This window comes from Chrysemys picta, chromosome 5, assembly GCF_011386835.1.
Source record: "Chrysemys picta bellii isolate R12L10 chromosome 5, ASM1138683v2, whole genome shotgun sequence".
NCBI classification, from domain to species: Eukaryota; Metazoa; Chordata; order Testudines; family Emydidae; genus Chrysemys; species Chrysemys picta.
This window is the reverse complement of record NC_088795.1, coordinates 59,963,272-59,987,576: the sequence shown is the minus strand read 5'-3', so window position 1 is coordinate 59,987,576 and position 24,305 is coordinate 59,963,272. Positions and strand designations below refer to the sequence as shown.

At 40.6% G+C, this 24,305-nt stretch overlaps 1 protein-coding gene across 8 annotated transcripts in view; it reads right to left on the bottom strand.

Annotated features, from left to right (window-relative positions):
• Positions 1–24,305, bottom strand: part of FHIP1A (FHF complex subunit HOOK interacting protein 1A) — a 135,529-nt gene that overhangs the window by 43,916 nt on the left and 67,308 nt on the right. For 7 of the 8 annotated variants that reach the window (XM_065597815.1, XM_065597816.1, XM_005307360.4 and 4 more), the window contains 4 exons: positions 14,921–15,154; positions 12,537–13,163; positions 4,374–4,529; positions 1,426–1,512 (listed from right to left, as the gene is read on the bottom strand). In XM_065597815.1, coding sequence (XP_065453887.1) covers positions 1,426–1,512; positions 4,374–4,529; positions 12,537–13,163; positions 14,921–15,025 — 975 coding nt within the window. In that variant the 5' untranslated portion in view covers positions 15,026–15,154. Of the gene's footprint in view, positions 1–1,425; positions 1,513–4,373; positions 4,530–12,536; positions 13,164–14,677; positions 14,733–14,920; positions 15,155–24,305 lie in introns of all 8 variants that reach the window. The other variant, XM_065597817.1, reaches the window with a different exon arrangement.

The following is a 24,305-nucleotide window of genomic DNA, read 5'->3' as shown; positions in this document are numbered from 1 at the left end:
CAGAAAGGAATTTCTCAGGGTTTGTCTACACTGCCCCAGAGTTTGGACTACGGGTGTGTGAACAGCAATGTACACAAAGTGCTGCGCTGTATCTCCTCCATGTGGACACTGTGGGTACAAACTAAAAGGTTCATATTGTAGGACTACATTAATGCCAACTAGGAATCTTTTAGTTTGCCCTCACAGCATCCACATGGGGGATTAACAGTGGAGCACTTTGGTGGGCACTGTATTCATATCCCTGTAGTTCGAACTGTGGGACAGTGTAGATATAGTGTAAGTCCACTATTTTTTGTCCAAAAATATTTTCTGAATCTTTTTTGTCTGTATTGTTACAGACATACTTGCTGACAGGTAATTTGAAATAAATGACCAAAAATAATTGAAACTGGTGTGATTATATGATGATATTTTGACAAATATATTATTATGCAGAATTTTGCATAATTTTAAAATCTTGTGCGCAGAATTTTTAATTTTTTGGCGCATAATTCCCCCAGGAGTAGCTAATAGCAAGCACTGTTTGGTCTCAAGCGAATGGAGTACTGTACCCACAGTGCAATACTCATAGGGACCAGCACTTGAAGGAGAATCACCATTTCTTCTCCAAACATGGGTACAGTACTCAGCACTTCCATAGAAGCAGTAGGACAATATAGAATATAAACCTTGCTTTAGAAAGCTGGAAACAGGTTAGAAGCTACTGCTTCAGCTCTTTAACTAAGAGCAGAACTAAGCTGAAGAGCAAGAAGTAGACAGATAGTACAGCAGTAAGGCTAATGACACTTCAACTGAACCACCATGATGCATAGATTTCTTATCAGAGTCATAGCTGCCAAATTTTGTGCATCACCATATGTAATAGTTTTTTATTACTGAAAAAAGTCAGTCCATGGTTTCCTCACGCAGTGGGAACAGGCCCCCTACCATTAACATCACCAACATGCTGGTACTAATAGGATTAATATGGATTTAACATTAAGGTCACGTCAAACAAACAAGACTTAGTTTTTATATTTCAAACTTGTTCATTCTTGTATTGAAATAACATCCCACAACCAACCTACTTCATAATCATGTGTAAGACCTGAGCTGGCAACCGACTTGGGGCTTATTTCCCAGATAGGTGGAGGATGCCGACCTCAAATAGATGTGCAACAGTCACGTCTCTAACAGAATAAAGGAGTACATACTCCTTTACTGAAAGAAGATCTCCTGCCATCACAGAGAGATGCCTCCATCCTCGTTAATGATCAAATGCCATAAACATTAAATGGAGAGTATGGGAAGGGGGCGGGGTAAAGTCGGCCTAAACACATGCAATTAGTTTATATGGAATTTCACCACTACCACCTAATAATATCCCATTGGCTATTAGTGTTGCCTTTGTCTAAACTTACGTGTATGCACACACAAATCACTGACCTTATGGAGTGCAGGAGCCATTACTGGCACCAAAAACCCATCGTAAATGTAGTTCACAAGCTGGTTACGAATCAAGGGATGTGCCACCTAAAAAAGAAATCTCGTGTCATGATAAATTGCATCTTTGAACCATCATATTTGTTCTTAAAGCAATAGTTTTCTGCAAAGATCCTTAAAATAAGATAAAACACAGAATATCTTTAATCACTGTCAAAAACCTCTGCCCATTTCAACAATACCTTGATTTTGTTCTTTTGAACAGTTTTTGTTTTGGGTATTAAAAGGTTTCCCCTCTGTGATTAAATACACAAAGTACATTTGAGTAACAACAAGAATGATACAGCCAATGATACAGAGACAGGGCTTTTCCCATATATTTCAATCTCCCTGCCTGCTGACAGGGATGAATGGACAGACAATGTGATGCACATGCCCATGAACCAAAATAGAACTGGCAGGTCTAATTTTAGCCCTACCAGCCCTGACAGGGTCACTAAGGTGGACATACCATCATTAACCTGTAATACTACAATAAAAAGGCAGAATGGCAGTTTTTCTATATTTCAAGAGTACACTATATTGGGAGCATTCTCACTCCACTGGTCAAACACGCAATCTTTTTTCCCTTCTGAAAGGGAATTACTCACACAATAGACTGGTTAAGCACTTAAAGATAAGTTACTTGTCATTTGTAATAAAAACCGTGTAGTAAAACATGACAAACCATTGCTTATTTTTACAATGTGGAGTTAATTTTTTGTTTTCAAAAGAGCAAAACAGTTATGACACATTATGAACTAAAACTTTCTAAAAATAAATTTGGTATTCTAGGAGCACAGAAGTGTATTAGAAACCAAGTATTTTTAAAAAAAAATTTTTAATTACGATACACATGTATCCGAGTATATGCATATATTTCACACTTACAAAGAGACCCACCCACCCACTCCTCAGAATGTCACAGCCCTTACTTGTCCATGAATACAGTCCTCTTATGCCTCTGCTCAGCCCTCCTCAGATTTGTGACTCCGGCTGTAGAGGGGAGAACAGGGGATACTACCCCAATAAAACTCCCCTCTTCAACCCAGTGGATGGGGAGAAACGGAGGGAGTCAAAGGGGCTGGAGTCCTGGCTCCACCCTCCCTATTTATTCACTGGTATGAGTAGCTGTCCCAGCACAGAATAAACCATTCCATGAAAAGCAGAGATATATTCCCCTCACCAAAGCAACCAAGGTGAATCTGTGGCTGAGGGTATGTCTACACTGTGTTTTAAAACCTATAGCAGAGAGTCAAGCACCTGCATCTACAGACTCAGTCTCATACCAAGGCGCTAAAAACAGCGGTTTAGATCTTCAGGCTCAGGCTGGAGCTTGGACTATGAAACGTGGCACATGGGCTTCAGCGCTTGAGCTACAGGGCTGTTTTTAGCACTATAGCATGAGAGTCTGTAGACCCAGGCTCTGAGACTTGCTGCCACAGGTTTTAAAATGTAGTGCAGACATACCCTGAGTCACAATTAGTTCTCTGGTGTGCTCCTGCGGTGGTCCAGCTATGCTCTGCCTCATACCGAGGTTAGATTGTAAAGTTACAATCTAGCAGTACATAAAAATTGAATTCATTCAATGTCTTTCCCCCCACCCCCTTACAGAAACATTTTTTAAAATATCTGGTTGTTTGGATTTATTTTTAAACTGATTTAAAATAATTTCACTTTTTCTTTACTATCTATAACAGCCTTCACTCTAATGAATAAATGTAGTATCAAATGTCACTGGCTAAGATTGTAACCTCTCTTGGAACAGCGTAGACAGAAATGAGTATGGTCACCATTTCACTTTTCAACACGTACGCATTAGAAGGCGGATTATATTGCAGCTTCAGGGATGAAAACAACTATTAATTCTATTTATGACATGTACGGGTTTTTTTAAATGAGAAAGCTTCATCTGTGTTATACAAATATAGTCAGTTGTTTCACTATATTTTGCATACAAACCTTTATAGAAATTTAATTCACAGTAAAATATGACAACTTCACTAATGTTATTGAGCATTTCTTTATACAGAAAACAAATCCACAGATGCAGCAAAATTTGTATTGTTTTCTCATAAAACACTTGCTGTAGAAAAACTGTAGCCTAAAAATATATATAAAACTGGATTTTTATCTTTAGACTGGAGATGAAAAATAACCAAGAATCAAAAGGGGGAAAAAAATCTAATCAAGAAATCAAGAACAGAGAGTGAGTTCTACACAGACCAATTTTGAAGGGAATTTAATTTGTGTTGATAAGAAGATGCTTAACTCCTGCTAAATTCAACTAGGGTAACAACATTCTTTATATAGTACGCATCATTAGGGAAAATAAGTGTTTTTGTTTGTAGACTTTTATGAGATCCTAGATGTAAAGATGGGATATTCTTCTCTATTCAAATAGATAAAATTACCTTTTTCCTCAAATAAAGACATTTGATTTCTTTTAATATCAATGTGGGTATTTAAAATGCAATCAACAATCTTTAATTGGGAGACTAGTCTTAATTCTTTTCCTACTCAATCTAATAACTCCCCAAACCTGCATATTCACATTTTATTAATTTGAAACATTTGCTACTTGAAAGCCAGCCGTGTAGATTAATCTTTATTAGTCATACTGCACAGTAACAGCTTTGAACACTTTTTTTCATACATTCATATATTCCAAGGCCAGAAGGAATCGTTGTGATCTAGTCTGATCTCCTGTATAACACAGGCCATAGGACTTCCCCAAAATAACTCCTAGAGCAGATCTTTCATTCATTCATTTAAACAAAGATGTTAAACTAAACTAAATAAAGATTAGTTCTATACACTACTGTCCACCAAATAAGCACATCCTGAAAAAGGCTTTTGATTATATAGTTTAACGGCTGCTACAAAGAAGAAGTCTGAGTCAGATCCAGTACCTGTATTACTGCATTGCAAAACTCTAGGGAATTCATGAACTGAACAAGAGCTGGGGACAGGAGCCAGTCATCTTTCAGCAGACAGTGCCATTCTCCATTTTCTTCCAGCTTTGTAGGCAAAGATGAATAGAGACCACTCAGTCCTGTTGCCAGTACCTGTATTCAGAAACAATGAAAAGGAAACAGCCCTTTACCCAACTGTTCAGTTAAACAATGTTCCAACATAACATTAAAACATTTTTCTTACTAGTTTCAGTACCACTTAGAAGGATGACAGAAAAGGGGGGAAATGAATGTTAAAGTGATGCTGCAGAAAATCATCAGTTTTTAAAATTCATTTCATCTGAAATTCCTCTCCTTGTAATAGCTGCCACTTAGGAAAAACTGCCCAAGACAAAGGCCACCTAACGATTGTAATCTGTTTTAACTGGCAAACCACCATTGTTTTCTTTATGCTCAGAAGATCATTTTACATCTGTTCCTTCCTGCTTTCACCTTTCTCCAGTCTAGTACCAGTCTCTACATGTTCTCTACCATCTGGTGAAACATCAGAGAAACACCAGTCACTGTCTTCAGAACTCCATAACTATGAATATTGAGGGAATCACTGAGGGCTGCCATTTTATGGTTACAGGTGACTAGACAGAGCAGTTCCATTGTGAATGATAGGAAGTAGGATCATCCCATCAGCAACAAGCACAACTTCATTCAGGCATCACACATCTGGCGCCTTTTGTTCCTAGGCTTTGGAACTCAAGGTGCCAGATATAGTAAGGAAAATGGTCACTCTTAATAACTATAGGTTCTGTTTACCACTGGGGAGAGGTGGAGGAGGGGAAAAGACTCTTGGGAGAAATTATGGGCATTGTTGCTAATGTTAATGAGTAAAGATACTTTACATATAGAAGATGCCGTGCAAGTATAACACTTTAGTTTTAGGACCATGAATATAAAATATACCATTACAAAGTTGTTATAGTGTTACTGTATTTTCTTAAAGATATGAGCAGTTTCAAGTCACAGATTTTATAAGAAGTTACCAAACCACAATGTTCTCAGGCATTATCTTGTCCACAGCTCCACCTTTCCTTCTTTCTCATGATTTTGTACAGTTTCTATGCTACCTTTTAAAATGAGCCTCACTTTAATGTGGTCATTAGGACCAAAGCACAAGGGGATCTTTTCAGCTTTCATGCAGCAGATTCTTGGCAAGAATATCCCTACTCTCCACAAACACCCACTTGACCCCTATAAATGTGAGAGGGTCAGAGCCCTGCTCCAATGCAAGCGGATTTATCTATTACAAAATGAATGCTTGTCACAGTAGAGATCAGAAACCCAAAAGTTAATTTTATGGGGATTCCAGTCCTGAGGATGCATTAATTAAATCTATTACAATTGGTAGCTCACCCTACAAGGCAAAGGTAGTATCCCTGAATGCTCTCCATTCCTTTAACCACCTAACTTTGAAGACAGATTTCTGTAGACAGGCATAATTAAGCCAGATATAAAAATACTGTGGGGAAAGTAATGCTTAGATATGCTGAGCTGCACTGTTTCTTTTCTTTTTAAGTCAGGATGTAGACTAAGAACTAAGAAGCTGGAGTACGAGTAGTTATAGCAACCGCTCAAGTTATTTTTATGATCACATTCTTTAGTACCAGCATGACTTAAAAAACAAGTTAAAAGGGGGGGGGGGCTAAAAGGGACAGCTTGACCAGAGCCCCCATTTGACAGAGCCCCCAAAATGACAGAGTGGCCAAACGTGAGCAAGTGGCATTGTGAACTGGTTTAGGTAGAGGCAATTGATAGTCCACCTGCCATTGACAGTCCAGTGAGCAAATTGCCTGCCTCAGATCCCACCACTGCTGCCACTGGAAATGTCGCACCAGGCCCAAGAGAATCTACCAGACCGAGAGTCTGGAGGTAGGAGCAGGGTCAGGGATGCCACTCCCACTGGTAGCGGGGCCAGAAGACAGGGAAATGTGAAAGCAGGAGCACACTCCTGCCAGCCACACACAGGGCAGAGCCCCCTTATCACCACAGGGAGAGAAGTGACCCCACAGGCCTGGGCTCCCTCTAACTCCCCAAGACTTCTCACTTCTTCTTAAACTCTTTCATCCCCATGGTAATTCTTTTGGAGGCGGGAGGAGGGGAGCTCAGCTTCACATATTGCCTCGGGCACCTGAAGAATCTCTGAGGCCCTTGTGGCAAGTGTGACTCAGCGGCCTTCTAACGGACAGGGTTAGTTTTAGGTGTTTATGTTCTGCCTCTCCTCCAGAAGGTCACTGCACAAGGTTTAAATACTATGCATTCAGGAATACAGAAAATTGTATTTATTTAGCCTTTGATACTAAGGGCACATCTATACAACAAAAACCAAACCAAAAAGTCCTGCGGCATCAAGTCTCAGAGCCCAGGTCAACTGACTCAGGTTCATGCTACAGGGCTAAAAATATCAGCATAGGCTGTCCTGTTCAGGATGAAGCCCGGGCTCTGGGAACTTCCCTCATCGCTGGGTCTCAGAGCCTGGGCTCCAGTCAAACCCTGAATATCTACACTGCTATTTTTAGCCCTGTAGCATGAGCCCGAGTCAACTGATCTGGGATCTGAAACTCACTGCCTCCCCCCACCCCACCCCTTTAAAAAAAATAACAACAAATAAGTGTAGTGTATACTAAGTGATCACAGGTTCAGATTCTGGATAAGAAAACGAGAAGAAATTGATAAGAAAACTACTTTGCATTGTTCATACCATAATATAGTTTGGGGGGAAGGACACTTATTTCTAAGAAGAATTTCATGAAAGGTGTATTTTTGTTTTGTTTTTTCCAGCGGAGAGAGGGAAGTGAAGGAAGGCAGGGGATGGGGCAGATTAGAAAGGAATTAATTGGCCTGTAAAATTACTTCTGCATAGGATAAATGCCTTATATTCACATATCAGAATTACAAACAACTCTGGGCAGAAAAAAAAAAATCTTCATTAGATGATTTGCGTTACTTGTGTATTGCACTGGATTTGGTTTTAGATCTGCCATTTATTCAGCCATCCATCCACCTTATTCATAAATCCATATTTAGGCCCCTAAATAGAAGTGGCTTGGTTCTGAGGTGCTGAGTACTATACACAGTTCTCATAGAGAGACAAATTCACTTCCTGGAACTAGATGAAACGGACTTTCAACTTCATGCCTCACTACACATGAAAAAGGAGTGATAAACTCACAACCACCCCAAACAATTCACCGTGGAATTACTTAAATAAGGTTCTCAAAAGCAGAATCTATGTTGGGAGCAGTTTCAGCAGTTTATTTTAGCCAAAACAGTTTGAGGATTTTTACCATGTGGCTAAGGTCTAAACATAGCTATTGCTAGAAATTAATAGCTACGTGTACAAGCTTGGCACTAATTAATTAAAAAAAAATGATGAATGTCAAATATTAAAAGCAAGAACTTCTTAATTTCTGCAACAGGGCACATAAAATAAGGGTACTTTTGGGGGGTTATTTCATGGATTTTTGTATTGTTTTTTCTATTTTGGATCAGTAGAGACAGAACCATAAATGCTAAGATCATAGAAAAACAGATGTAGAAAGAGACAAAGGAAGTCTTTCTTACATCTCCCCTTTCCCTTCACTCCAACAATACTGCCAGTGCCAACACACTATCTGTCTGTTTCTTCCATGCTGTTAACTATGGCTGTAATGCCCTTATGAGGTGGTCCTCAAGGCCACTCTCTATACAACAGTCCCCTCTGATGACTCACATCTTCTGTGATGCCCATAAAACACTGACGGATTATGACAAGGTTGAGAGTTATTTGGGGATAGTCTATATATCTTGTGTGTTCATAGTGGGCCTCCCACAATCTGTGGGCACTCTCAGAGCCAGTACATAATGGATGTACTTGTAACTACTAGCAAATATTCAGTATTTGTGAACTTTTACAACTCAAAATCCTCTAGAAATATTAATTCTCATTACATCTCGGGAAGTAGGTGGTATGTTCAATTCACAGAGAAGGAAACTGAGGCAAATAAATCAAATTATTCATCTGAAGATATAAAGGAAGTCTATACAAGAGCTGGGAATAAAGCTCAGGAGCTCGTCTCCTAGTCCTAGGCTCAGAAGAGCTGACCATGTCAGGGCTCATGCAATCCATCTCTCTACCCTATAATCTAAGCTTGAACACTTTGTCCAGTGGAGTAAATCAAAGTAGCTTGTGTCACTTCTCTTAGGAAATAGCAGTAAGGAAGCCTTTTAATCTTTCTATTTGTATGTACCCAAGCAGAAGGGAACTGGAGCCAAGTTCTGATCTCAAACTTTTGAGGGTCGCGACCCCCTTACCCTTGTCCACGCCCCCCCACCCCACCCCAGAGCCAAGGCCCCAGCTCAAAAGTTTGAGATCAGAACTTGGCTCCAGTTCCCTTCTGCTTGGGTATGGACAGGGATAAGGAGGCCGCAGCTGGTGGTGGGTCTGGGGCCAGAACTGGGTCCGTGGCCAGGGGTGGGAGCAGACCCACGGCCAGGCTGCAGCCAGGCCCACAGCCAGCAGTGGGGACACACGGTCAGGTGCTGTTCTTCTCATGGTCTCGCCCCCAGCCTCGGTCCCGGGCCGGGAATGAAGCCATGGCCAACAGCCAAGGCTGGGGGTGGGACCGGGAATGGAGCTGTGCCAAGTCTGGGGATGGGGACAGGCACCAGGATGGGGATGTGGCTGGGGGCAGGGCCCAGATGCACCATCCCAAACATTCCTCCACAGCCCTCTAGGGGGGCATGCCCCACGGTTTGGGGACCTCTGATCTAGAGTGACACCACTCATGCCTGTGGAGTTGTTCCAGATTTGCAACAGAGCAAAATTTGGCCCTTGATTCTGTTAAGAACAACATAAAAAAAAAAAAAAAAGATAGTACTGGCAGGCAAATTCCTGCCAGGGGAAACAAGAAACACAAACCGTAAGATTGCATTAGAGTTTATTACGGAGTTGGACTAGTCTCATTACTGTTCAGAAAATCTGATTCTAACACACTCTGACAATCATTTTAATTAGGAAGGCTTTTTGTCAATCACAGTTCCCCGCTGTTTGTAGGTTAAGATTGTTGGCTTTTATCTTTAGTATAAAAAGACTTCTTCCCCCCCCCCCCACCCTCCAAATTAATTGGCAGATGTAATTATGGAAGTTATTGCATAGATTCAATAATGGTATTTATCTGAAGGACAATTGAAAAACCAAGCTCATGTATTCTTTAGTAGTATCTATTTAAATTAGGTCAAACAGAGCCTCTCGGTGCAAGAGACTGATTCATTATTTGCCATGTATGGGTATGGTGTTCGGAATTGTAAAAGTGAATCATCAAAAGTTAGATAGAAACCTGTTTTTTAGGCTGCTACCAAACTCCTGCTTGGTCTGAGCCCTGGTCTGCACTAGCTCCCCAAAGAGGTTGCAGGCTGGAGTTGAAAGGGTTGATCAAAAAAAGGGCCATTAGGAAGAACTAGCCTCCAGTGAGCAACTCTGCCATTGGTTGGGGAGGAGGACATCTTGTCCTTGCCCCAACCTGGCTACTCAGGCTAGCTGCTGGATTCAGGATTTGCATCTAAATGTGGGAAAATTCATGTAGAAAGAGAAGGCGATTTTGCTGTCATTTTTTGTTTTTATCAACAGCCCCAACTCCTGCCCTTGCCTCAGGCAGCTGGCACATGGGGGAGGTGCGAGTGTGATGCCAATGCATTGCCTCCTGCATGTCTGGCACAGGAGACATCTCTTTCACTGCAGGAGTGCTCAGGCCAAGCAATTACTATGCCCTGTTTACTGCTTCTCTGAACTGGAGCAGTTTACATGTGTGATGTTGCCAGCAAGCATGCACTGGGTCAGCAGTGAAAATGATGGACAACTTGAGATCTAGACAATCTCCTACCCACATACCCTTCTGGTACTCTGTGGAGGGTTGTCTCCATTAGGGGCAGGGAAAGCTGCCACAGTGCAGGATTTATTAGCAGTTAATTGGGGGAGGGAGGGGAAAATCACATGGAGAAAGACATTTATAATTAAAATAGTTATTGACACTATGTTTTAAATCAAAATCTGCATTTCTAGCCTCTGACTGATGGCCATAATCTCTGCTTGTGCAGACAGTCCTCTGATTCGGAGCTGGGCAAAGCAGTAATCAAAGAAAAATATCCTGAATAAAAATACTTTGGACTTCTATACACATAAGAACGGCCATACTGGGTCAGACCAAAGGTCCATCTAGCCCTGTATCCTGTTTTCTGACCATGGTCAATGCCAAGTGCCCCAGAGGGAATGAACAGAATAGGTAATCAAGTGACCCATTCCAAGCTTCTGGCAAATAGAGGCTAGGGCCACCATTCCTGCCCATCCTGACTAACAGCCATTGATGGACCTATCCTCCATGAATTTATCTAGTTCTTTTTTGAACCCTGTTATAGTCTTGGCCTTCACAACATCCTCTGGCAAAAAGAGTTCCACAGGTTGACTGTGCATTGTGTGAAGAAATAATACTTCCTTTTGTTTGTTTTAAACCTGCTGCCTATTAAGAACTAGGGGTCACCAAATGAAATTGTCAGGGCCGGTTCCAGCTTTTTTGCCGCCCCAAGCGGTGAATTAAAAAAGCCCAATTGAGCGGAGCGATTGAGCTGCCGGCAGAGAGGAAACGAGGCACTGGACCCACAGCCGAATTGCCGCTGCAGACCTGGACGTGCCGCCCCAACAACGGATGAACTCCCACCCCTTTCTATTGGCCGCCCCAGGCACCTGCTTCCTTTGCTGGTGTCTGGAGCCGGCCCTGGTTCTTGTGTTATGAGAACGAGTATATAACACTTCCTTATTTACTTTCTCCACACCAGTCATAATTTTATAGACCTCTATCATATCTCCCCTTAGTCGTCTCTTTTTCAAGCTGAATAGTCCCAATCTTAATGTCTCCTCATATGACAGCTATTCCATACCCCTAATCATTTTTGTTGCCCTTTTCTGAACCTTTTCCAATTCCAATATATCTTTTTTGAGATGGGGCAACCACATCTGCACACAGTATTCAAGATGTGGGCATACCATGGATTTATACAGAGGCAATATGGTATTTTCTGTCTTATTATCTATCCCTTTCTTAATGATGCCCAACATTCTGTTTGATTTTTTTACTGCTGCTGCACATTGAGTGGATGTTTTCAGAGAACTATCCAAGTGACTCCAAGATCTCTTTCTTGAGTGGTAACAGCTAATTCAGACCCCATCATTTTATATGTATAGACATTCAAGAATCAACAAGTGCTTTGTAAATGTATAAAATAAGCCTCAATACTCCTCATACCATTATATTGACATGTTATACATAGGAGATCTGAGGCAAAAATGTTAACTTGTCCAAGGTCACAGAGCAAGCCTGTGGCAGAGCTGACAAAGCCAAAACAAATATCTGCTAAATCCCAGTTCTATGCTAACTAGACAAGATTTTCTTTTCCCGTTTAAAACCTGCCTCGTCTTTTATTGCCAGATTAAAACACAAACCACATAGAATGTAAATAAGAATTAAATACCAAACCAGAAAAAAGTGATTTTTTTCAGGTGGTCTTATATAGCTCTGTTTTGGCCCTCTTTACCAAATGCCATGTGTAGCATCCATAATTTCATCTCAGGCCCCAATTTCTTATTTTACTTGGAGACAAGCAAAGAAGCCTTCAAACAGGAGAAATCCATCTTTGCACCCTGGTTTAACATTTGCTTAGCAAACAACTATTCTGCTGCGGGAGGGTTGATTGGTTGTCTCTTTAAAGTAATAGGTTTATTATTGTTTAAGATTGTAAAGTTGCATTTCTAATAAGTACTAAAGCTGAACATACCTATTGGTATAAAAGACAGAACAGGGACCCCTACTGCCAAGTTTGATAAACGAAGCCTCTGTTCAGCAAGCTGGTGGTTAATGGTGAAAACTGTTTCCCTTGCCAGCCACGCCCTTCCCCACCACTGATAGCATCTGTAATTTCTACAGGACTAGCATGGTTTCCAGCCATATAGTTTAGAATTATGGAATAAGTAAAATGAATCATCTTTTCTAAAAAGGATAGTGGAAGAAAAAAGCAAAAAAGTGAAAAGTTAGAAAGTAAATTTATGGTAAAAAACAAAAACAAAACCCAACAACTTACAGGACAAAAGTAGGTGTTTTCTACTATGTGATTTGCAACAACGTTGTTCTCAGCTGACAGGGACATTATGAAGAGCAGAGCGTCACGAGCCTGCTGACCTACTGTTCCTTCCCGATGGATGAAGGGAATCAAAAGGGAAAAAATGAGGAAGTTGGCAGCTCCCTGGTCCTCGCTGGTGTGGAAAAACAGTTCCAGAATGGAAGGATCTTTGGCTAGGATAGAGCAGAGTTGGTTCAGCAGGACAGCCAGCTCCAACTCCACAGCTGGTGTGGCTGTTCCTGAGCAAGAGCTCAGCAACATCATCAAAGGCTTCAAGATGGGCTTGTGGTGCAGCACAGGCTGATGGGACTGAGTAACCAGCATCTCGTATATCTTCAGCTGCTCAATTTTTGTCTCATCGTTGAACTCCCGCCTCAAGCTCCAAAGGAAGAGTTTCTCCATTATGTTCTCTGTGACCACAAACTCAAGGATAGGCCCCATTGCAGCATCTTTTGCTTGCTCCTCAATTAATAAGAAAAGCATATGCTCCACATAATTCTGCACAGTGCTGGCCTCATCTGGTGGAATTGCCCCATATTTCGCCTGAGTATTTTTCAAAGGGTCATGCTTCTCTAAGATTTTTACAACCTAAACAAACCAAATGCACATTTATCATCCCAGTATACATGTTTAAAAATATATAGTTGAATAGAAACAGATCAATGTCTTTTACTTTTCAGGCTTTAAACTTTTTGCACGCTGATAAATCAATCTTTAAAAACTTCACACTTGTCACACATTCTGGACTAAACTGTGACATCTTTAGTCACACTGACCAGTCCCTTATTGCACAAGTAGCCCCATTGCTGCAAATTTGGAATTTATTAAAGTGTGGATTAGATAGATTTGAAGTACAGTAGAACCTGAGTTATACTATTGTCTTAGGCAAGTTTCTTTCATTGTCAGCCAAACTCTGTGCAACAGAGGCCTGAAGTTAATGGGCCTACGCAAGGTACTATTCAGTGTGAGCAAGTGTTATCAAAATATTGCCCTCGGTAAGGTATGCAGGATTTGTTAAATGTGGATGTAGTAAAGTCATTAGGAATGGGTGAAAATACCACCACCACCACCACCACCAATTTCATGGTCAGACTCTGCAAGGCCCTGAGCATTCTATTTTCCCAGTGGTAGAAGGTGCTCAGATAAGACATGATCATGCAAGGTGCTAAGTGAGAACAGAGTGGCCACTGCTTCCTGCACACTCTTGCAGTAATCAACCCAACATTGAGAACAAGTAATAAATGCCACTACTCCACCCTGTTCTTTAGGCTAAATCACAATATCACTTCCTCCCCCTTTCTGCCTTCTCTTCCTCCCCAAGAGGAGACAGCAGAGCTGAGGTGGCCTGTTCTCCCACACAGAACAGAGCAGAGGCCACCTCAGTTAGCTCCCTTGACTAGGCTGAATACCACAAGATGTTTAAATTAAGAGTTTCTTCACTACAGGATGCCTCACTAAAAATGGTCCATTGTTCTCAGGCATCAGAAATTTGCAGGTCACTACAGATTCTCCTGTAACACATCAGTCTATGCGACAGAAATGGAGGGTAGTGACAGCTCTCCTAAAATGAGTGTCGCTTAACATCTCAGTGGCACTAAGGCCCAGATCCTCAAAGGTATTTAGGAACCTGACTCCCATTGATTTCAAGCTTCTATTGATTTCAATGAGAGTTAGGTGCCTAAATAACTTTGAGGATCTGAGCTTTAGTGGTCATCACAAGATCAGCCACCAGGTGGCTCTTCAAACCCTACAACAGAGTTTCAGGAATAATAAAGACCTTAGGCCAGCTTCCTTTTCAGCAGCAATACAAATAGCTTTTTGAAAAAGCACCCGGCAGAATAAGAAGCCAGTAATATGTAAATTACACCATGCAACCTGAAAATATGTAGTCAATTATTAATACCAGAAGAGCTTTTCACCCTTAGATCTAAAAACACTTTACACAAAAGGTGGTTAAGCATTATTCTCCCCATTACACAGATAGGGAAACAAAGGCACAGAGAAGATAAGTGACCTGTCTAATACACCAGTGAGTCATTGGGAGATCTGAAAACAGAATCTAGGTCTCCCAATTCCAGTACCAGATCATTAGGCAACATTACCTCTCTTTTTGCTGCAAATCTGAGGTCTAGTTCAGTGTGGATTAGCAAGGTCCTACTGTAATTCAAAAACTGAGTTATAATATTATTAAACATGTTTCAATGTTAGCCAATAAACTCTGTGAAATACGGGCTTGTATCTGGAAAGTGCAGTGTTACCATATCAGTCTTTGCTTTGAGTGGATTCCTATGAATGCAACCTACTTCAAATCAATACAACTATCAAGTATTACTAAATCATATTACCTGTCCCCAATGCGTTTTAAACACTATCATGCACGTTTCTGGGTCAACTCCCTGCAGGCTCACAGCCTGCCGGTTCTTGCTTCTACTAGTACTGGAGGACATCATAAATTCTCCAAAGGTCAATCCTACTAGGCCATATTCAATTTCTGTTGAAAACGCTGTAGTCAAGTCAATGAGGTGCAAGCATCACCTTAGGATGGACATTTCTTTATTGACTCTGCAGCTCATAGAAATCTGTAAAAATGACAAAACACATCAGATTGTAATGCAGGACAAAACAGGACTTAGTTAAACACTAACATACATTTCCTTGAGACTTCCATCTGAGTAGAATGCTTTGTAAGCAAATTGCATAGAGCTGGATTAATGTACCTTTAGTCACAACGAGTAGTACCTTACTCCTCAAATAGCCCTGTTCAAGTCAGTGAAATTATGTGTGGAGTAAGAGGATATATTCAACATGAATAAGGGTATTTGAAACTGATATATATGAATATTTACTTTTTGTGTGAGTGTGCGCACATGCTTTCTGACATCCTCCTCTCTGTACAGTATTGCTTAGTAACTAACAACATTCTGCAGGCTATACATGTAAACAAGCTACAGGTTATTGCTGGGGCTTTTTGTAATCTTTTCTTTACAAACAACCATTCTTTCAAACACTTGACCTTTTTGATTAACAACGGTAAACTCTGTACATTTAGAAAGCTCTGTAGAACACGGCATACAAATAACAGAATTCATTGATACAACGTTAAACACACCAGAAACATGGAACATAAAAGTATAGAAGAGAAGAACTTGGGTTATCCAAAGTCACATAAATTATAATGTTATATTAGTTCAGAGGAATTTGAGAGTAAGATAGAGACCAAACACTGGATTTTTCTTTTCATGCATTATTTACTATCCTGTATATCACAGCATCAAAGCAGTGATACACCTTTAGGGTAAAGTCAAAATGAAACAGAAAGACAGACATCTCCCAGATATTTATGAAAGGCTTATGAGAATATACTGTTCCACCAAGCACCAAGGTCTTGAACAACCACATAATTCCACATTTCCCCCCGCATCTATTTTTTTCTTTGGGGTGGGGGAGAACAAGCAAACCAACTGGGCTTTCAATTTCACACACACAAAAATCTGGACATTTAATTTAACTCTCTCTTGGATCACAACTGAAAATCCCTGTAAGAAGGTAAGAAGAGAGAACAAATGCATACAGGTGAGATTATATTGTGAACAGTAGGTCATAACAGAGAACATGGAGTTAAACATGATTATTTATAGAGATGTCTGTCTGAAACATTCTTTTCCTCTTCAAACCCTGTTCCAACCTGAGACATCCTGGAGCTTTGTAAACTTCTCTCTCAATTATGAGGCAGATATTGAATCAAATTCTACTGTCCCTGTACAGCTTCATGAACATAGGTAGAACATGCACACATATATAAACAGGAAATTCTCATATCTTAATAAAGTCACATTGTAAGACTGTTGTCATGGCTGAATCTCTTTTGGTTAAAAGAATAGAAGTGTTGCATAATCCAGAGTCCTTTAACAATATATTAGGTACTCTTTAGTATATTTCTTGTAAAATCAAAATTCTCTTCTCGTTGGCGGACAAAGTCTCCCTTATAGTACTCTACCTACATTCATGGAACTCTGTAGTGGAAGCAGAATTTGTGATCTGAGACCTGCCATATAATAAAGTTTCTCTCTCAACTATAAGTACAAAACTCCAGGAGTTTACAAAGTTTACAACCTAGGAAATTATACACAAAAATACTGCTAAAAAACCTCAAATGTTACAAAGTCAAGCACTCAAGTTAGGAAATGCAAGAATGAAGGTAAGCCTGTGCAACTTTAATTCCAGCCCTCTTGTGCCTATGCATTATGGTATAGTCTTTCATTACATAATATTATTTCTGCAGAGCCCCTGCCTCATTTAGTGCACAGGTGGTCGGTGCTCACATAATGAGCAGCTATTCAACATTTTGTTATATCCTTATTGTTCAAAGTGTGACCCTATTCCTTATTTACTGCATACTATTCGAACCCTGCATTGAAGACAGAATATTCATTTCCTCATGGACTCACCTCTAGAATATCCAAGTGCTTCACAAACAAATTTATTTTCACGATAACTTGGTGAGAGGCAATTTACAGATGGGCAGCTGAGGCACAGAAATATTAAGGCCACTAATTGTGGGTGCTCAATTTGAGATGCCTAGGACCAGATGTGGGTTGTTTTGAGCACTTAGCATTTATAACACACTGTATGTTCAAGCACAGCTCCCACGGATTTCAGTTGCACCCATAAGTGTTCATCACTTCTGCAGATCAGATTCCAGGGTATCAAATCAGACACCCATAAAATGAAGAGTACACAAGTAGTGGCCAGCTGAAAAAATCTGTTTTAAAATGACTTGCTCAGTATCTCCCAGGACCTCTGTGGCAGAAGAAGGGACAGAATCCACTTCTCTAGGGCAGCATTCAATTGTCTTAGTCCTAAATCCCTTCTGCCCTGCCATCTCCAGCCTGTCCCACTCCTGTCTCCTCATTCTAGTCCCACTCTTACCTGCACCATCCAAGCTCTTCCACCGGGTCTCCTGCCTCCTACCTGCCATGCTAGCTATTGTCATCTTTGCTTTTGAGTCATGTACCTTCCTCTTCCAATGCTGTCTGGGTGCCAAGCCAGGGGTTCAAGGAAAGCACAGGAGACAGTCTCCCTCCTCACAGAGCAGGTTCCATCCCAGCCTGCAGCAACCAGGAGCTGCAGTTGCAGGACAAGCCCTGCAGAGGCCCTGTAGCCCTGGGCTAGAACATGCCCAGTTGCACAGTCCATTCATACCAGAAGTGGTGAAGACTGGAGAATCTTCAGAGTTCAGCTGTGAAGATCTAACAAATCTCTACTGTGCGCTTGAGAACCGAGATTTTTTTCAAAAGGTTTATAATGGCCACATTTGGGCAGATTTTCACAGAAACAGTGAAAGGCACATTTCTGACAGTAATTCAAAGCAGGAATTACTAGGAGCTTCTCAACCAAATGGTTGTAAGAACTTTTATTTAACATGGAAAAACAATATTTTTCCCTAACTTCATTCTCAGAAACAACTGAATCATTCTGGCTGAAGCTTTCCCCCCCCCCCCTTTTCTTTTCTTTTCTTTTTAAAAAAAGGCCAGCCTGAGGCAGACATCCAGCATGTAAAATTCCCTCCCAAATAGTTAAAGTTTGGCAATGTTATAAGCAACTGGGGGAGGTGGTTATCTTATAACTTGAAGTATGAAAAACCTTAATATTAAGCTGTGTTGCCAGCTCCATCTATGATAAATAAAACAAACGAAAAATCATGTCTTAAGATATATATTTATACACAGAAGTTGAAAGGGGGTAAGGGTGATCCAGAGACGAGGGCCTTTCCTGCCACAGACTTGCTCTTGGGCAAGTCACTTAATCTCTCTGTGCCTCAGTTCCCAATCTGTGAAATGTAATTGTTATTTATATTTATATTTATATTTAAAATAAAAAGATACCTATCCAAAGCTCTAGGTACCCTAACATCACTAGCCCCACAATACAAATACAAAAAGGGGGATAGGCACTTAGCAATCTAAAGTACTTACATAGCCTCTATTACCTTAGTGTCTTTCTCCAAAAAAGACATTTCTACATGTAAAATTCACCACCCTAAAGCTTGACATCAGGAGAAACAATAGTACTAAGTATTTCTGTTTAAAAGGTTTCATTTTAAAAGCTTTTTAATATTACATGTACCAAATAAGTGTGTAACATATTGCAGTGGACAACTATACTAATCTTTGCCTTTTGCAGCTTTACTGGAAAAAAGTCTTTCAGTAACAGTAATCAGAGAGGTAGCATTGGCAGCTCCCAATTTACCCACGAAATTCTAACATCTTTAATGTAAACATAAAATAGACATAGCTCATTCCCTTGGTGTATCACTTATCCCATTTTGTCTGTACTTTACAGATTATAATAAATGCACACCTTTATGCAGACAGCTATTATCATACATCAGTGCAGAGCAGCAGAATAAAACAAAGAAACTGACATCTAGCAGATCTAATGGGATTTTCCCATCCATCTTCAGAGGGCACTCGAGCTGAGTATATATACAATCCTGGTCATTGATGGTAAGTATTATTGCCTCCCTGTTAGAAGGGCTGTCCTTTAAATGAGACATCAAATATCTTTTCTATCCCACTCTTGAGGCTGTCCACATATCTAATAGCACTTTTTGAGAAAAGGAAGGCAGACCTTTGATGACTTGGCCATTAGAGGCTCTCACAGGGTTGCCCAAATGCTAGGATTCTCATCAGGCATGAAAAGACCTAAAGAGAAATTCACCAGTTCCATTCAGAAACCAGAAAGAGGGACTCCAAAGAATCTATTTGCTATGGAGTTCTTGTTCACGACTTTTCCCTCCCTAAGATAATGCAGAATGGGGCAACATATTGCGAGAATGGCCACTGGATCTGCCATTACAGTTTTGCCTGCACTAGGAAAGTTCATATATATGTTCCCCCACAATAACTCTACAGCTGCATTATTACTACCAATAGTAGTGGTGCAGGCAGGGGTCAGGTGTTTATAATCACCCGATCTTGAAAAACCTGAGTCCTGACTATGCTAATGACTTACTAACTGTATAGATGAACTTTTGCTGGCTGCTGCTGCAATATGGGTAATACATTTGTTTCTTCATGTGACTGAATCCATATGCCTAGCCAACCAGCAGAAAGAACACAAGTGGACCCTAGTCGCAACTACAGTCCCTGGCCCGTGGCAAAAGGATAGTATCTGTGCAGACACTGCATCAAGCCCCACGTTGGTGGGGAGCATTTCTTCCCCCAATTTCTGTACAAAGTCCACTGAGAACTTGTCTACACAAGGGAAATACCCCAGTTTCCCAGTGTGAAGTTAAATTGTGGAAGGTGGTGGTTCTTGGAGTGCCCAGGATTATGAGTCATCTTGTTACTGCCCCACCTCCAGCGAGAGGGAGACTTGCCAGTGCTTGTGTGGGTGCCAGCTCCCTGACACCACCAGTCTGTTAGTCACCCAAACAATCTCCAAAGGGCTGTGTCAATCCTCATTTTGCCTTGCGGGTTAACAATTGGTGCACCCCACTCCTCGAGAGCCTTTGAAGAGTTCCCCTGTAGTGTTCAACTCCTTATCCACTGAGCACTCATAGAAATACCAGGTTTACTATCCCCAAAGGGGACAGTGCACACACCAGCTTGTTTGATTCAGCTCAAGATCTGCTCCTTCTATAATTCCACAGCACTGAGATACAGTTATAGTGAAAACAATCAAATTTATTATCAAACATCAAGATTTAAGAGATAGTGAGTAAGGATAATCTAAACAGAAGGGTTACATATAAAACAAAATCGTAACATGACTGTTAGAGACTAAATGTAATAGGCTAACTTCCTGTCTACGGCATCTTATCTCATCCAAAGCCTTTTGCAAGGCTGATTGGGATCCTGTTTTCATGAATGTAAATGTGCTGTCAGTTTACTTCCTAAGTGCAGGATAAAGGGGTGTCTTCCTCGTCTCCAACATATGCCCTCTCTCCCCCCAAAGTTCATTGTCTTAGCACATGACCAGGCTAACCCTCATGGCTTGTTTTTTTTCCGTGTGCTCCTTTCTGGTTGACTCTGTATGTAAATAAAGCTTCCATTGTGTTGGCTTACAATGCTTAATTTACATTTCTACAGAGAGATACATATATTGCCTCTTATCTGGAAGAAAGCTTGTTTTCTTCTTTGGTTGGTGACAGATTTTAAAACGTATTTTCAGTACACATACACAACTCCTTAAATATCATCCGTATATACATCTTGCAGTGATTGTGAGGATCAATAGGACATAAGGTTTTATTAGAGATCTCACATCACTCTCTTTGGTGAGCTAGAATATACATGACCGACTTGGGAGATACCTGCAAGCTCTGTGCCCCTTTGGCAGCTGGCATCAAGAGATTCTTGAGTCACGTGGAGGGAGTTGAAGGTTAAGACAAGAAGTTTGCATTTTGCAGCAGGAGCAGAGCATTGAGCCAGGGAGATCTTGGAAGCAGCATTGTGAATGAACTTCAGGAGGAGTACAGTTGCACTTGTTCAAGGCCAATGAATGGGAAATTATAATAGCTGATCATTCAATCCCGGTTTAGACAAAAGGTGGAATCTTGGAGATACTTAAGCCTATATTGACAGTTTAAAATAAAGCCCTTGATTTTGTTACTAACACGGTACATTAAACAGAAAAAAAAATCAGTATACTCTAAACAAATTTATGCTCTTTGTTTTTGAATTTCACTCACTATAGACAATGAATCTGTCCTGATTTTACTTTTAGTTGGTTTTGCATTCTGCTTCTCAAATAAGAAGTTGATGCTGCAGTCTTTGGGTCTTTTTGCTTAGAAAATTCTTTCAATGTTATTAACAAAAACAATTTAAAAAAAATTGTTTCAGGTTGAACAGAAACTATTTCCCGCCCCCCTCCAGAACTGCTAGCAAAATGAAAAATCAAATATTTGCACTGCTCTAGTTTGTGTTATTTATCAGACACCAGTATCTCAGTACATATCCAAAACTGGAGTTAGAGGATTCCAATATGAATATTAAGACAAAGTCAGAAATTAAAGTAATTACTTTGAGTGGATTGAATTGATCCTGAAAATATCACCACATCTTTCCATTTTACTCATTGTTGCTGTGACCTTTTTAAGCACACTATTGGAAAATGTGTTACTGACAAAGCATTTTGTATATGAATTTGTACGGAGAGAAGCATCTGTTCTTCCTAGCCATTCTTAGGTTTATAATCTGTAGGTGGATTATGTGCAAGTTAACCTAGCACTGCATCACTGGCTAAAAATAATGTGTGCTAGGCTAAATGTTTTTAGGCAATACTCTAAAATTGTGTTTGTTTTTTGTTATGGGACATCAGTAAAAATCAGGCTGAAGGATTAATGAGAAGCAAGGAATTAATTCTAATAGGATTTTACTGTCTGATCAACTGTTGTCTGAGTAGTTTGCTCTGAAAAGTATTAGGTTTTAAGGTCATAAAATTTTACAACTGATTTCCCCCAATAAGTGCAAGGATCCTTCAGGTGGAGTTTATAATTACAAACAAATATTTGAGCAAAATTTGCTGTGGTACAGTGCTTGTCAAACATAAGGTATTCCAAAGTGCTTTACCAAACAACGGGATAGTGACAACATAGCTAGTCACTATGTAATAAATGTAACAGCCAGTATGCATGCAACAAGTGCTCAAATAACCTCTTAAAAACCTTTCTAAAAACAGCGCATCGTTACAACACTGCTTCAGCTCCTTTAACGTTAGCAACATTGGAAGCCGTAGTGTAGATGAGTTGCTGATGGCTACTGACATTTTATTAAACATGTTATTTAACTCTGCTTAGAGCAGATCTAATTGTCACACAACATTCAAAATGCCTACAACCATCAGTGGCCCATGTACCATAGAGCTCCCAGTGCTGGGAGCTCTCTCCCGCCGACAAACAGCGGCTACACTGCACGCCTTTTAGCAGCACAGCTATAACGGGATAGCCATGTTGCTAAAAGTTGCGTTGTGTAGAGACAGCCTCAGGGACAGAATAGGGAAGAATTTTCACTGATTCGGCAGAACTGTTCAGATGCCCTGCATGTCTAATCCAAAACTGTACTGTAGTGGGTTCAGCAAAGGTGGACCATTGCAGAATGAGGGTTAAAGAAACTAGATAAGTGATTAAGCAAAAGCTGAATAGTTTACATAGACCCTGAGCTCCTTACGAAGGTCTTCACCTGATGGGCCACAAGGACACTTGTTTACTGCTCACATTCTTTTGTGAATAAGGCCTGGTCCCCACTTAGTCCGGACTTCGGACTAAGGTACGCAAATTCAGCTACGTTAATAACGTAGCTGAATTCGAAGTACCTTAGTCCGAACTTACCGCGGTCCAGACGTGGCCGGAAGTCTCCCCCCGTCGACGCCGCGTACTCCTCTCGGCGAGCTGGAGTACCGGCGCCGACTGTGAGCACTTCCGGGATCGATCCCAGAACATCGATGGCATGCCGCCGGACCAGCCGGTAAGTGAAGACTAGGCCTAAGAGAGTTATTTGATAGCCAAATAGCATGAATTCACTGGTGTTCCTGTGGCAAAGTCCCTGGAGTCCATGATCTTATCCCTATGTCCCACACTTGAGCTCAGAAAGAAACAGGTGAGCTAAATTGGGACTGCGGTTACCACTGATGAGAAGGACAGCATTATTGCACAATACACTGCTATCAACATACCCTTATTCTTTTCGCAAGTATAGGGGGTGGAAGCTTATTTTTCAATGGTACTTCAGCTCCTAGTGCCAGCTGGGACTATTACAGGAAGACCTCAATGATTGTGTCAACTTGATAGCAGTTAATAGTTCAGATCACAGACTGAGTTTAATTAAATTTCTGAATAAAGTTCCAGCCACAGCTCTTAAAACCCAAGATTTGTATCTGTGTTTATTATGCACCATCTAGCAGTAACACTCAGTCAGAACATAATTTAGGTTTCCTTTCAGTGAAAAGCTGACAATAAATACAACAAGAATAAGAATGTTAGAACTTTAAACTACACCGGGAAGGGGGGTAGGATTTTTTTTTTAAGTTAGTTTATAAAAATTCAGTCTGAACTATATGCTTAATAAAATAATCTAGCGAGGTCTGATTTCCTTTTATTCAATTACAAGGCCGTAACTCTGCTGATTCAGTCCCAAATCACTATAGAATGTTCTGACAAGAACACAGTCAGCAAGATGAACAACATTAATAAGTTTGAGACAAAAGAGAAGAGAACTTTCTTCTGTTGAGTTGTATCAGCAAAACATTCATTACATGCAAACACACGTCAGATTAAAATATCATACTGAAGATATTGAGATAGTATAGAGAAAGAGCAACCCCTAGGGGGATAAAACAAGTAACTGCATGACAAGCTACCTTGTGATTCCTTACAAAGAAAAGAATCCAGGTTTTAATATAGTATAAAGAAAAAACAAAACAGAACACGCTCATTAAAAAAAAAAAAAAGGGGGGGGGGAGGGAAAGGAAAGAGAACAACAGTCACCAGACATTTAACAGAAACTGCTCAACATACTGGGTTCTAGTGGTATACGAGAAAGACATCAAAATGATCCACTTAAACCCTTAGAGCAGTGACACAGCTGTTTGCTAAAAAAAATTCAAAATTTGCCATGCTGGTCTGGCAGGGGATGGGGTGGCTGAGAGGGAGACAGCATCTTGCAGCCTGCATGAGCACTCCTGCCAGCAGGGGGGCACGGGGCAGGAGAGTGGGTCTGTGGGTAGGTT